This window comes from Haliotis rufescens, unplaced genomic scaffold (genome assembly GCF_023055435.1).
Source record: "Haliotis rufescens isolate VD_foot unplaced genomic scaffold, xgHalRufe1.0.p SCAF_4, whole genome shotgun sequence".
Classification (NCBI taxonomy): domain Eukaryota; kingdom Metazoa; phylum Mollusca; class Gastropoda; order Lepetellida; family Haliotidae; genus Haliotis; species Haliotis rufescens.
This window is the reverse complement of record NW_025964112.1, coordinates 15066244-15081694: the sequence shown is the minus strand read 5'-3', so window position 1 is coordinate 15081694 and position 15451 is coordinate 15066244. Positions and strand designations below refer to the sequence as shown.

The 15451-nt window shown below is 40.1% G+C and overlaps 1 protein-coding gene across 1 annotated transcript in view; it reads left to right on the top strand.

Moving 5' to 3' along the window:
- LOC124140501 (titin-like) overlaps positions 1-15451 on the top strand; it is a 461816-nt gene that overhangs the window by 87267 nt on the left and 359098 nt on the right. Inside the window, exons 34-51 of the mRNA XM_048381766.1 lie at positions 165-314; positions 879-1001; positions 1766-1957; positions 2398-2581; positions 3311-3429; positions 4226-4341; positions 5380-5600; positions 7329-7625; positions 8488-8642; positions 8881-9029; positions 9797-9935; positions 10040-10220; positions 10547-10734; positions 11376-11681; positions 12446-12732; positions 13359-13660; positions 14295-14492; positions 15032-15319. Of these exons, the coding sequence (XP_048237723.1) occupies positions 165-314; positions 879-1001; positions 1766-1957; positions 2398-2581; positions 3311-3429; positions 4226-4341; positions 5380-5600; positions 7329-7625; positions 8488-8642; positions 8881-9029; positions 9797-9935; positions 10040-10220; positions 10547-10734; positions 11376-11681; positions 12446-12732; positions 13359-13660; positions 14295-14492; positions 15032-15319 (3595 nt within the window). The remainder of the gene's footprint in view (positions 1-164; positions 315-878; positions 1002-1765; positions 1958-2397; positions 2582-3310; positions 3430-4225; positions 4342-5379; positions 5601-7328; positions 7626-8487; positions 8643-8880; positions 9030-9796; positions 9936-10039; positions 10221-10546; positions 10735-11375; positions 11682-12445; positions 12733-13358; positions 13661-14294; positions 14493-15031; positions 15320-15451) is intronic.

Here is a 15451-nt window from a genome sequence, read left to right as displayed (position 1 = left end):
TGGTTAGAAGTTGAAACCTTTACAACATTAAGTTATGTCAGCCATGTCTGAAATTAATTCATAATTATGGTAATAATGATGCTGACGATCATCAAGTATTGCCGATCATACAATTCTGTCGAGATATATCTTTAGGCTCTCTAATACTGGTTATTCTTTGTCAGGATTCACAAGCTGTCGCGTCAGAAGACGTTCACAGTGTGCTGAACGTCACAGAGGAATACAAGCGTCGCTGGAACCAGACATGGGACGAACAGCAGAAACGCTTGCAGCAAAATCTACAGATCTGTCAGTTCAACTATGATCTTAGACAGGTAGGGCAAAGACTAGACAAAGAATAGACACAGAATAGACAAAGTCTTAAATTGACACCTTAAATCTAATGAGTTTGGAGAAATTCCACTGAAAGACAAACTGTCCTTTGACTCTTGTTTACAAACCCCAACAGTTTTGAGAGCCTACATTACTTGACATGGAGCAGTTTCCTGTGCACAGTTATTTCCCTTAGGCATGCCAGGATCCAGTGATCATGGGTCCCGATCCAAAAGTCGTCCTGATTATGATCTGTGATTGTCAGGACCATACCCATTGCTTCCACCAAAGCCGTAAACAGGAAGACCTGCATCTCTGTCCCTTTTCCTCCCACATCAAGCTGCCAGTCTTTTAGATAACTCTGATATTGTTACTTTCTAAAGACCTAAATTCTCCTCATGTACCCCATTGTAGATTATCCACCTGTATACTTTAAAATTAATTGTTTGAATAAATAGATGTGCTTTTCTTTCTCTCAGATAGTTATACGTTCAAAGTACTTATATATCATGGTAATGTATATCTGTATTATGTATGACTACATTGTTGTTTCTGTTCTTTTAAAGATCCATTCAGAGATAGATGAATTACATCAGCATCTTCAGGCACGACGAGGCAGCTACGGCAACAACCTTCCGGCTGCCAAGATGACGTCGCAAGCCTTCAAACAGTTTGAATTAACTGTTGAGGTGAGAAATTGTTTTATGCTATTACTGTTATGATCAGAAATGGTTTGACAGCGGTGAAAAGAACTTGACAAAAACTTAAGGTTTTCACATATAATTGTGGTGGGATGATTCACTGATGTATGGTGGGATTACAAATTTAACTTGATATGACACACAACACACCTACCCCTTTTTGAATCATGTGGGGAGGTCGGGTAGCCTAGTGGTTAAAGCTTTCGCTCATCATGTCGAAGACCCGGGTTCAATTCCCGACATGGGTACAATGTGTGAAGCCCATTTCTGGTGTCCCCCGCCGTGATATTGCTGGAATATTGCTAAAAGAGGGGTAAAACGATACTCACTCACTCACTATCAAATCATGTTACAGTTCTGTATTTATTTTCAAAAAATAAATATTTGCAAACCAGTCATGTGAGTTGTGGTGATGTGACAAAGATGTCTTCATTCCTTAACTAAGTGTCATCAGCTTAATTGTAGCTGTACACAAGAGGCTGGTGCCATGTGCTTGCACTCATCAGCTTACTAGTGAGAGTTATCTCCCCTATCTTTCTTTGGCTGAGGCCTATTTAAGGATGGGGCCTATTTAGGGTTTAGCTAATGCCAAATGTATTATATCAACCTGGTTTAGAGCAACAACTATTTCTTGCAAAGTTTTGTACAAATTAAGTGTTGCAGGACTTATCGTATGGTGATTCCAGTACCCATACTCCGAGTTTATGAAGTCATATCGTGACATGTTCTTATGTGTTTGTGTTTGGTTCCAGTTGATTGAGAAGAAGATAAGCAACTTTATCGGCACCGCCGAGGTGATGGTGCAGGACAGACACTATGACTCTGTCCACATCCGCCGAGAGATTGATGTGCTGAAAAACAAATGGAGTACATTCCACACCAGCGTGCGAGACTATCGCCGCCTGCTTGATACCTCTATCCAGTACTTCACACTCATCGAGGAGGTGAGATACATATATTTCTCGGCCCTGTCCCACAAAATAATCTGAAGTCTTTGTTGAAGTGTCACTTTCGAAGGGGATCCTGTCACTACAGTACCAGGGAGTATTTTGCATGAAGGGACTGATTTTTTCAAAAGTGATGTTGGCGACTAATTATCTTTTTTCCGTGCATTCTGAGGATAAGCTGTAAAAAGTACAATGTTCCTATTTGTAATAATCATTAAATGATATGTATTGAATTAATATACAGATTTGTATTTTCTTCACTTGTGTAGATTTTTATTCACAGACTTCCATCTTTCATGAATATGTTCAAAGGTTTTTGTCATGAAATTGATTTTTAGTATGTGATGTTTACTGGGAATGTCATAACAGGAAAATACTTCAGAAATACATGTGATGGTTATTCACTATTGATGACCTATGCCCATACCTTGTTTCAGTGTGAGACTTGGATGAAGGAAGGTAGTCACCTGCTGATCACCATTGGTCGCAGGTCGACTGAGTGCCGCAACCCACAAGAAGCCAACGAGCTTATCAGGAAGTTAGAGAAATACGTCGAGGAAGGAAAACCTCTACAAGAACAGAGACTGCAGAAAGTCTCAGAACTAGCAGTACAACTATATGGTAAGTTCAACAGCACATTTTACCATCATCTGATTTAATAGTAAGTGTTATGGCCTGGTGGTTAATGTGTCAACATCTTATAGATACAGGTTGGATTCTCATGGAGAATATCACACTCCCTCACTCACTCACTATTTGGTTAAGTCTTGGTGCCGATTTGTGTCTGGATTAATTGTAAATATGTAAAGCCCAATTAATTCAAACACCCTATTTTAGTCACACAAACATTTACGAAATTCACAACATAGCTTATGAAACATAGAAAGAAACATCTTAGAAATTAAAAGGACCCTGAACAGGATACCTCAACATGTCAAGTAATGTTTGAAATATTAATATTTACATATTAAACATTAGGGAAAAAAACAGTGGTAAGGAAATAGCATCTGTTGTTTGACTTTGAATATTATTAGACATATAGGTATTTATTTATTCTGCTTTGTAAAATGTACGCCTTGGTCCTGTTCTGCAAAACAGTCTTAATATACTACTCAAAAGAGTGGCATTACAGATTAACTATAGTAAGTAAACTACGGTTATAACAAACTCAAAGGGACCACTAATCTTAGTTGGTTATAATCGTAGTTCGTAGTCCTTGACTTCTTTTGAGTATTATAATATAACTGTTGTAGATCGTTGTTAAAAGTACAAGAGGTAGATAAACTTGGTCCTGAGTGCTTTGTGGTTACTGTTGCAGGTTATTATCATGGCTCTGTGTTCTGTTTACAGGTGAACAGGGTCCCAGCAAGATCCGCCATGTTGTGATCCAGTATCAGGATCTCATGCAGTCGTTTGAGCAGGCCGACAACGAACTGTCCATGCTCAGAGACAACCTAGAAGGAAAGAAGGTACGACACCCTCAGTCATGGACATGCAATAAAATGTAGATTAATTACATTTGGTCTTTTCACTATTTGATCAAACATGAACACATGCTTATGATGTTGTCAGAATCGTACAGTGCCCTACGCTTATTGCAGAGATTTCTAATGATTATCAAACGTTTTTCTGTTGCTTTTGTTTACAGAACGTATTTATTTTGGAATTTATAAGGGGGAACGGGTGGCCTAGTCTTCTAAGGCACCGCCATTCGGTGTGCAGAGTTGCGTCCCTTGGGTACGCCAGAAACCTATGATTGTGGGTTCGAATCCCGGTTCGCCCCCATTATGTTTCTAGGTTTGTCAGCACCATACCCGTGATCGTGGGTTTTACAAGTGGTAAAATGTCTGAGACCTGCATCACTTTGGGCTTTCCTCCCACATTAAGCTGGCACGCCGTGATATGACTGGAATACAGTTAAAAGCGGCGTTAAACCCAACTCACTCACTATGAATTTATATTCATGATTTAATTATTGACAAAAATATGTTTGAAATTCTCTTGACATTTATTTCGTGACAATATGTTTGACATTAACTTTATGTTTTATTTAATTATAACAATATGTTGGACATTCATGTCACATTTTAATTTGGGACTAACAAAGTTTTTGATATTTGCTTCTCATTTTAATTAGTGAGTACAAAATCTCTGACATTTACTTTAGATTTTGGGGACTTAAAATAAGTTTGACGTCTCCAGTGTGGCAGTATGGAAGGTGTAGAATACAATGAGATTGTTGCAACTGTTGTTGCTTGATTGCAGCAGCCGGTGGAGGAGAGCATGCAGCAACAGGCTGCTGCCCCTGCCGCCGCCCCTCAGTACCGACCACCCCGCATCACACAACACCTCAAGAATGCTGAGGTGGTAGAAGGAACAAAGTGAGTACCGGAATCGTTAATGTTGCAGTGATAATCGCACCATAAAGTTGTAGGCAGACTGTGTTTCCTAATGTTTGGATAGTCCTATTGCTAGGGTGATTGCTTACCAAGCATATTATATGAGTTCAGTTCTCTGTGTGAGTACTTTCTTGATATTCCGTGGGGTGTTGGGGTTGCCTGGTATTCACCGTGTGGATAATAAGCGTGAAACCAATTTTGGTGTCCAATGCCATGATATGGCTGGAATATTACTAAAATTGCCTAAAAAAACCCTCACTCACTTAATATCCTGGCAGTGTTGTCATTCTATTGATCCTTTCAGAAAAACATGAAAAGATTAGATAACTACATTACATTATTTTGATATTATTAAAGCTTTGAGGTGAGAGTACATTTAGCTAATGCGTTAAAGCATTGGTTTGCAAAGCTAAAGACATCGGCTTAATTCCCAGCATGGGTACAGTGTCTTGAGCCTGTGTGTCCCAAGCATGGTGTAGCTCATGTCTTTTTGAAGTTAGGGGCGGTCGGGTAGCCTAGAGGTTAAAGCGTTTGCTCATTACGCCGAAGACCTGGGTTCGATTCCCGCAATGGGTACTATGTGTGAAGCCCATTTCTGGTGTCCCCGCCGTGATTTTGCTGGAATATTGCTAAATGTGGGGTAAAACAATACTCACTCACTCACTATCGAATCATGTTACAGTTCTGTATATTTTTTCCAAAAATAAATATTTGCAAACCATGTGAGTAGTGGTGATGTGACAAAGATGTCTTCATTCATTAACTAAGTGTCATCAGCTTAATTGTAGCTGTACACAAGAGGCTGGTGCCATGTGCTTGCACTCACCCATGATATTGCTGGAATATTGCTAAAAGCGGCGTCATACCAGATTCACTCATTTCTGAAGTTAACTTCAAGTACCAGAATGAATATGTACACGTATCTAAATAAATACAGGTTTACAGATGGTATATTTTTCAGTCTGCATGTGTTGATCAGCCAACAGAAAGTTATAATGTCCTTTCTTTTGTCATCATCAGATTCACATTCGAGTGTCGTGTTGAGAGCGACACACCATCGGAAGCCAAGTGGTTCAAGGATAACTTACCTCTTGCTAGCCCTGACTATGAAACTCGCTATAATAATGGTCTAGCAACACTGACGATTGAGGAAACGTTCTCAGAAGATACTGCTCGCTACACGATCAGAATCACAAACATGGCGGGCACAGCCGAATCCTCAGCTCATCTCAATGTCAAAGGTATTCCACAACTCATACTTCTAGCTGTTTATTTTCTTGAAAAACAAAAACAGTTAACTGAAATCATCACAATGTCCAAAGTAAAGTGTTGGCGATTTGATATTTTCATACATCAGTTTCAAAGTGATGATTTGTTGAAACAAATAACAATAACTAAATACATATCATTATTACACATTTATTCTTGAGTATATGTTTTCCTTTATTTGTGCAATCTGTTACATACTTACATTTAAATTTAAGTTGTCATTTGAAAATTATGTTTTACATGCCAAGTATGTTCAAAGCTATATAATTAAAACTAAACTTCTTGTTAAAAGTCCACTATATGTATAAGACTTTGTCTGCACAGTGTCTAGACTAGACAGTAGATCTCTGTCAACTTTCGCTCCCTTTCAGCTTCTTTAGATTCCTATGAAGATACCTCATTTGTAACTACATGTATAGCGGATGTGTCGAATCTCTCCGACTCTTCGTGTAAGGATGTCATGTTGTATCCTCCATTTAGCATCCTGAGTCCAGTACTCTATACTGCATCCTCAACCCCTGTATATATATCATGAGGTCAATATAGGGTGGATACTCTTGCACGTCCTGGCAAGGCGAAATGCATTTGGATGAGATGATGAGGTTTTGTGGTTGTGGTGTATTGGATGTGGTGTAGGACCATCATTATAGGTTTTGTTGCTTAATATTATTTTTTCCTTTTTAATGTGACAATAAGTCAAGAATCTCTAGAATAATTTTTATGGTTGTGTTTGTAAATTAGCAAGTGTTTGGGGGCATATTTATCAAAAATGTTTGAATTTGGAAATTTGTTTGGATATTTTAACACAAGGGTCCCATTCCACAGAACGATCTTGGCATAAGATGATTGCAACTCACATACACTGACTGATGACGGTTGTAGCATTATGATCTCTTTGTGGAACAGGGCCTCTTTCTTGTGGTCAGCTGTTGACTGTTGGATACATGTGTACTCTGGTTATGGGACGTTATCTTTGGTTGTGGGATATATAAGTCATTAGTGATTTCTCATGCCCAGGTGGTTGTATTTCCTCTATACAAATCTGTACAGAATGTTTTGCTAAATTGTTGCAAAGACTGAAGACTCACCTGTATGTATAACACTACATCAGGCATCAGGGAGTAGAGAGTAAAACTGTTGTTATATAATCAATGGTACATGACCTGAAGAATCAGCTCACAAGTTATTTGAATGAGGTGTAATATTTGGCTGGTTTATCTGCAACCTGTTATTCATTTCAACCAAGCAATAATGACAAAAGTCTTATTTGAGACTGGGCTCAGACAAAAAAAAATACTTCCAGTTCACTAGCTTCATATCGGACTCATGCAGTCATCTCCGACATGAAATTTACTACTTTGAGGCAACTGGCTCCAGAGTTGTAATTTTCTTCCCCCAGTCTGTGCTTCGTTCTAAAACACTTGAGCTTTCAAATGAGTATTCTGTGTCAGTGACAGCCTGGTGGTGTAAGAATCTCAATCTGTATGCAGAGTTATGTCCCTTAGATGCCTTGTCACGTGTTGGAGTCCAAAATTTGTCTTGTGAGTTTAGCCAACATGGTAAACATATATGACCTGCGTCACTTCAGGCTTACCTCCCACATTAATCTGGCACACCCTCAAGTGAGCAAAATGCTGTTCGAAGCAGCATCAAACCCATCTGAATCCCACTGCTTCACTGTTGATCATCCTCCCTTACAGAAACGCACCAGCAAATCGTTCCTCCCGAGTTCATTAAGAACCTCAAGTCAGTGGAGGTCATCGAAGGCTCCTCTTACGCCTTTGAGTGCCACGTTCAGGGTATCCCATCGCCGACTGTCTCTTGGTACAAGGACGAGATTAACGTTGATAACTCTCCAGACTTTGTCATCACAAAAATCAATGGCACGTGCTGTTTGAAGATACGTAGAGTGGTACAACACCATGGTGCTCGATACACATGTCGAGCCTTGAACCCTGGTGGCGAATCGTCCACATCAGCTCGTATGACCGTTATACGTAAGAGGATTAAGATATTGGCATGGTCGTGTGTGTGAACATTAGGGTGCATGTTCTTTACAGAACAAAGGCATGTTATGAATAAAAGACAACATTTTTCAACTCATGAAAATGTTTGTTTCAGTTGTACCTTTAACCAACCATCACAAAGTTTTGACTGTTTGATAAAAAGCATGATAATGTTTTCTTTAACAAACATATTATATTTGCGTTAGAGTGAGTTAAAATATTTGCTTCTGCAGTATCTAAACCATATAGAGATGGTACTTATTCATAGGTTAATAACTACCATTGATATTGTAGAATATGAATGCATGACGAAAGCTTGTACATAAGATGTGGTGAAATATGAACAGTCCCTATTAAATAACACCTCCTATGCAACCCTAACACCAAACAAACAAAATAATCATAATAATCATACGTTTTCTCCTTTCAGTTTCTGCTCTCTCCCTCTGTGCATGCACTCTTGTACCCTTGATATGCTCTTTCTCCCAGTTGTATTGTGATTCCCCAAAGATCTTTTTTTAAAATTTGGTTTTGACATGTTTGATAAGGAGATAAAATTGTGTGTTGTGATTATGCATCAATCAGATATATGTAAATAATTTTTTCATTTTCTTTGAATATGAGAAATATTATCTCGGTTCACAATTATTACCACGTAACAATGTAATATAATACAGTCAACTATCAAATGTACAGCAGTTTTGGAGTCAGTAGCATATCACACAACATTGCACACAACAGTGCTTTAGAAAACAGTACAGTGCTTTAGTACACAGTCCAGTACAATGTTGTACACTTAGCCTTATGTTGTGCCCTGCATGACAATGTTGCACAGTGTTGCCCTCTGTTGCAGCTCTCCAGACACCAGTGTTCCACCAACCCCTCCAGGACATGACTGTCCCCGAGGGCAAGGCGTTCCGCCTGGAGGTCCGCTTCACCGGATCACCTGCCCCCGAGGTCCAGTGGTTCCGGGGGATGGACAGAGTCATCACATCAGGACTCTTCAAGGTAAACACTTCAATAACATATTGAATACTTAAAGTATAAGACTAAATCATTGGAAAAGGAACACATGCAAAGTATAGTATTGAGATGTTAATATAAATTTTAATGTAAATATGATATATCATGATATTTTTTTTCTAGTCTTTTTAGGAATTTGTACTATTGTTTTTATTCAGTTCATGGTTATTATGGGATGTTATCATTATTTAGGTTTCTAATTGTTCTAATTTGTGACTTTCAGGTGACTGTGGAGGTCAACTATTCCTGTCTGGAAATAGCTGAGGCGTTCCCTGAGGACTCTGCCCAGTACACTGTGGTTATCAAGAACGCAGCCGGAGAGGCTAGAACACAGTGCAGGATCACCATCGAGAGTTTCTACTCCAGCACTGGGTCAGTAGGGTTCAAAACATTCATTGATTTTTGTAGTTTTTAATATTTTCTGAGACATCTGCATTTCCCAATTCATTGGAATGACTTGCAACAAGTCAAGGAATATTCTTCGTAATATGTATAGAAAATATTTCTGATGAGATATGACACCTCAGAATGACTTGTCAGCGTCAATCTTACAGCGATTCTCTTTTGTGAATTCAGTTCTTGGATTAGCTGATGTCACTGTTGTTTAGGTAACGGGATTCTTGTTGAGGCCATATTGTAGAGCAGATCCAGATACTGTATTCGACGTAATAAGAGCCCCGCTCTATTAAGCGCCCACGGCGATATTTTCTAATATATCGGCTAGTGAACAATCCCAATTAGCATGCCTTCCGATTGATCAATGTACACAAGACTTATTTATTCGCGTAAAATATGCACTCGTGTGTTATATGCACCTTAAATACTGGCAATTAAATTCTGGAAAAATATATATGTCGTATATAAACATTTCAGGCTGTCAGCATAAACAACGAAATATATCTTTCAACTCTGTTTTTTTTTCACCAAAATAATATTCTAATGAGAGCCCCCATATTTCCAATTTTAAGAGCGCCCTGGGCGCTTATTGCGTCGAATACGGTACCACTTTGGTTAAACCAAAAGCATGGAAATGGTGCCGGCAGATTAAGGATGATGACTGGGACAAATCTAGACTTTATTACATCAAATACAGTAAGCGGAAACAAAAGGATGTACTTATTTGTATTTGTGTTGGTCAGTGAGGACATGTCTCAGGCCTCCATGGAGCAAGTGGCCATCAAGCCTCAGTTCACACAGCTGTTGTCCCCGACCAAGACAACCCCCGAGGGATCTCGTGTACGTCTCGACTGCATCATTGTCGGACACCCAGAGCCAGAGGTAAGAACCTACCTCAATATGCAGCAGTGGTAGATTATTTCACACAAGAATTTAAATCAAATTTAGAAAGTGTGAGGTTCTATGATAATCCTTCTCTGTGCTAGGTGATCTGGTTCCACAATGAGAAGCCCGTGAAGGAATCAAAGGACATCCAACTCCTGTTCGAGGGAGATCGCTGCACACTTGTCTTGAGAGAAGCTTACCTTGAAGATTCAGGAACATACAAATGTGTCGCCAGGAATGACCATGGTCAAGCTGAGAGTGGCTGTAAACTTCATGTTGAAGGTGAGTGAAATTTAATTTCAAATCATTCACTTCCAAATCTTCATGATTTCATGCATCTCGTTTCATATGCACCTCAGAGTAATATGGTTGGGCTCTTAGTATAAGCAAATATATCTTCTTCATCATCTTATGCAAATTTTGTGTTCAGGATTTTACGATTAGTCCATAAATCATAGCATAGCTGAACATGTTTGCCAGTGCTTATATTCTTACTCAGGCTCTTCCTTAGGGTGTTCCAGTATCACCTCCATCATCATCAATCATTTACATCTCTCCTTTTCCTTTTCCCCACAAAGTTAAGAGAATTTATTCTCGTGACTCTGTAGCACTCAGCGAGCTTAGTGACGCGTCCGTGGGCGAGCTGTCACCACCCAAGTTTACCCAGCTGCTCAAGGACATTGCTGTGAATGCTGGTCAGCGAGTGTGTCTGCAGGGCCGTGTGACCGGTCACCCCCTTCCAGAAGTACAGTGGTTCAAGGATGACCATCCTCTACAGAGCTCACCAGACTTCCAGGTACAGCAGTTGAAGGAATAAATTTGAATTTCGAAACAAATAAGAATATATATGATGATCAGTTGTTTCAGAATATTTACTTTGCCTTTCTTTATGTTCTGGTTTGAATAATACTGTTGACATTAGTGTCTTATGAACATTAAAAAATTGTTCAAACAAAACAAGTCCCTTCAAATATTTAAACAACCTAAGGTTTGGCCATTTTGTGTGTGTCAAGTGTCTATTGAATTCAATTTCGTTGATGTTGATGTTTTTTAAACAAAAAGATTTGAAACACATATGAAGACCTGGGTGCCGTTGTACTAAGCGATCTTAGCGCTTATATGATCGTAACTCCCATACCTTAATATAGACTTACAACAGTCGTAGTGCTAAGGTTTGTTTTGTACAACGGCACCCAGGTCAATTGTATTTCTTCTTTACGGATATCCTTGGTGACTATATCAAAAGGCTGGAGGGAAATTGTAAAATATCTGCACGATTTGAGGCTAACTTCCACTTGGAATGAAAGCTAAAAGAATTTAAGAGGCGCACCACTTTCACATATGTTTGAACATTTGTAATATTTAAGGTAGACTCAACAATAAAACTGCAAAATATGTTGATATGCTAAATATAGACACCTCATTGTCCTATCCCAGATTACTGCCTTTGCTGATGTCCACTCCTTGACCATCCAAGAAGCTTTTGAGGAGGACAGTGGCACATACATGGTGAAGGCTGTCAATGTTGCTGGCGAGGCCAAGTGTGTCTCCCAGCTGCGTGTCATGCCTTCCACAGAACCAATGACCACGGTGCGTCGCACTACCACCGAGACTCGCGTGGTTCATCGTGAAGAGATCACACAGGCAGCACCAGAGTTCAAGAAGCTCTTCCAGGACATCAACGTTAGGGCTGGTGAATCAGTCACACTGGAGTGTATTATCACTGGAAGTCCCAAGCCAAAGGTTGGTGGATGTTTGTTTCTTGGTTAAGGATCTCTTTTGGTTGGCAGATTAGGTCCATGTTTGCTGTAGGGGTCATTTGTGAGGATTGGTTGGTCACAATGGGTGTTTTGGGCCTTGTTCCGTGATTTGTTTGTTTGTTGTTTAACGCCACACAGCAGTATTCCAGCAATATGACAGCGGTCTGCAAATATTCAAGTCTGGACCAGACAATCCTATGAATGACATCATGAGCATTGATCTGTGCAATTGGGATACGATGACATGCATCAACCAAGTCAGCGAGCCTGACCTCTCAATCCTGTTAGTCGGCTCTTACGACATGCATGGGTTGCTGAAGACCTATTCTTACCTGGAATCTTCATGGGGCTCCTTGTTTCAAGAAGCAGCCTTCAGCTATTGTTAATGTTACAGTATGGGAGTTATCCGATCCTGCCTGATTGTGTGACACTAGTGATGGGTGCTCATGCTCTCAACCAGTGGTCTGCCTGGCCCAGAATTTGATCATTTACAGGCGGCTGTGATATTGCTTGATTAATGAGTGAACATAAAACAACACTCACTCATTCACCCTTTGGATGACAATGATAATCTTCTGGGATGGTATATTACACATTTTGTTCATTTTTGATGGGTTTATTGCTACTCTCTCATGGTCAATTCAGAAACAACAACTTATAAGTTCATATTCATAATCAAACATGTCTATAGTCAACTCAAACTTAATGGTCATCACACAATACCATTATGACACTTTGTTGTTCCAGATCCAGTGGCAGTTCAACGGTGAGCCACTGGTCTCCCAGGACTACAACATGACCATGGAGGGAGACACCTACAGACTCATGATCCCCGAGGTATTTGACGAGGATGCAGGCCGCTTCAGTGTCACAGCAGAAAACAACCTGGGTAAAGCCACCTGCTCTGCCCAACTGACAGTAGCACCAGAGCTGCCCAGCACGGAACCTCCCACGCTCCAGATCCGCAAACACAAAGTTAGGGTGGAGAGAGAGGTTCCCATGGATACATCTGAGTCCACCACCTACGAGGAAGTGTAAGTACTTCCACACAAATGTAGTATAGTTCCATTCTCATATGAAAAATGATAAGATATTGGCAAACAATCACAAAGGAAAACTATCAACTTTCCCTAATTATATCTTCAAATGGGCAGATTTCTTGAGGTGTGTATTTCTGGGCACTAGATTATACTTGGTACTCTTGAGCAAATTCATTTTTGGCACATAATTTTATTTAATCTCTGTGCCTGATGTCTATTTGCAGATTTGTGTAGTTTTCACTCATGTACTATTGCTAAAAATACTATTAAATCCACCAGAGCCCTTTGCAAAAATTATATCTAATTTCATTCACAAAATGTTCAGGCAAAGAAAATCTGCATCTCTTCCCTAACAATATAATCATAGCAATATTTGTATTCTGTTTTGTATGTCAATGTTTTAATTAGTCATGTTCATGTTTTGTACCCTGCCCCCTGTGGGTGTTTTGTACAATAAATATTCTTCTTCTTCTTCTTCTTCTTCTTCTTCTTCTTCTTCTTCTTCTTCTTCTTCTTCTTCTTCTTCTTCTTCTTCTGTATTGAGACTACCCAAAATGTAAAAAAAATTCAGTCAGTAACTTTACAGAATTATTTTTATTTTTATTTTTATTTTCCCATAGAACCCGAACTGTGACACAGACCGAGACGCGTCTAGAAAGGATGATCACTGAGATGCAGGATCAGACGTATGCCCCTGGCACGGAGCACTTCGCCACCACCATTACCACTGGTGTCGAACAGCAGATGCCCAGGGTGCCCTCACACGAACATTTCGCCACCACGATCACCACCGACCTGCCACAAAAATATCAGCCGGTGGACCTGACGATTGAAGTTCCTGTTCCCCCTAAGTTCCTTCAAGCTCTGAAGACAATCACTGCCATGGAAGGAACACGAGTCATCTTTGAAGGTGTTGTAACAGGTGAGTTTCATTGAGATGATACTGAAGTAGGTCCAGGAAATACACACTAATATTTACTTGGTTTGGTTTGTTTGTTGTTTAACGCCGCACTTAGCAATATTCCAGCTATATGACAGGGGTCTGTAAATAATCGAGTCTGGACCAGTCAATCCAGTGATTGACATCATGAGCATCGATTCACACAATTAGGATACAAGTACATGCATCAACCAAGTCAGCTAGCCTGACCACCCGATCCCAATAGTCGCCTCTTATGAAAAGCATAGTCGCCATTTACGGCAAGCATGGGTTGCTGAAGACCTATTCTACCCTGGATCTTCACGGGTCCTAATATTTGTAGAATGTTATTTTGGTCCTCTGTCCCATGGAGATTCTGGTCAAGATATGCCCCCAGTAAGATCATGAGATCATAAGATCTAGCTTATAAGGATCAATGGGTGGCCTGGCTGATTGTGTGTCATGATGCTCCATCATTGCTCTTGCTATCAGTCACTGGTTTGACTGACCCAGGCTGCTGTGATATAGCTCAAATATTGCTCGCAAAGTGTGGCAAAAAAACAGCATTATTTCCCTCAGTTTAGATTCCTTAGACCACAGCTACTTCTGTATTTTTATTGAGTTGATTCTCTTACAGGAAAACCAGAGCCAAGTATCAAATGGTACCGTGAGGGAAGGGAGATAACTCAGCAGGCAGATTTTGAAATCTCCTATCGCCAGGGGCGTGTAACCCTGATAATACCCGAGACGACACAAGACGACGCTGGACAATTCAAGTGTACAGCTGAGAACATTGCTGGACAGTCCTCTAGCACAGCTGAACTCATTGTCAGAGGTAGGCAATGGCTGTCCCTGTCTGAATGTCTCTACATCTATTTGTTCCATTATTTATCATTGTCATTATGTTATGTGTATTGTAGTCATTTCTGTCTATACTTATCACTAAAATGTTGTCATATAGGTGGGTCTAAAGGGAACAATTTGGTGTTCAGAGTTGCATCCCTTAGTTCTGACAGGATCCTTTGATCATAGTTTCAAATTCCATATACTTTATGAGTCTTTCCTGGGATGTTGGGATAAAACTGAAAATATTGTTCAAAGTTGTTCTTACCTCACTCTCTTCATATAAACATCGCTATTGAAAATAAAGAGTGTGTCAACAATTGTTGACTCTTAAAATAAACTCTCACTTTACATCCACTGAGTAATAGGTAGTCTTTGTGTTTGCTTAGTACTCAAATCCAGGTTTGCATCCCAAATGGATAAATGAATGCCAGTTCTTGATTTAGCCCAATTAGCAGGCTTTCAGTTGAAGTCAAATTGACTACATTTGTAACTAAGTGTCTCACTGTCAGTATCAATCTTTTCTTGCAGCTTCTATGATTCCACCCACATTCACAGAGAAGCTTCAGAAGGTCCATGCTAAGGAGGGTGAGCCAGTCCGACTCACTGTCCGCGTGGCTGGAACACCAGCCCCCCAAGTCACATGGTACCGCGAGGGTAGCCGTATCGTCAGCTCTCCTGACTTTGAGGTCATCCAAGAGGGAGCTATCCACTCACTCTACATTCCGGAAGTTTTCTACGAGGACGCCGGACACTTCATGGTCCGTGCTGATAACCCAGCCGGGGAAGCTACATGCTCAACTCAGCTTATTGTGCCAGGTGATAATAGCTTAGCTTTATATGTCCTAGTTGGACCAATGTTTATGCCAATAGAAAATGTGATGGAGAAATGGTCTTGGTTTACAGGCTTTCAGTTGTAAGACGATCACTGTGTCGACTCCTTTTTTTCAT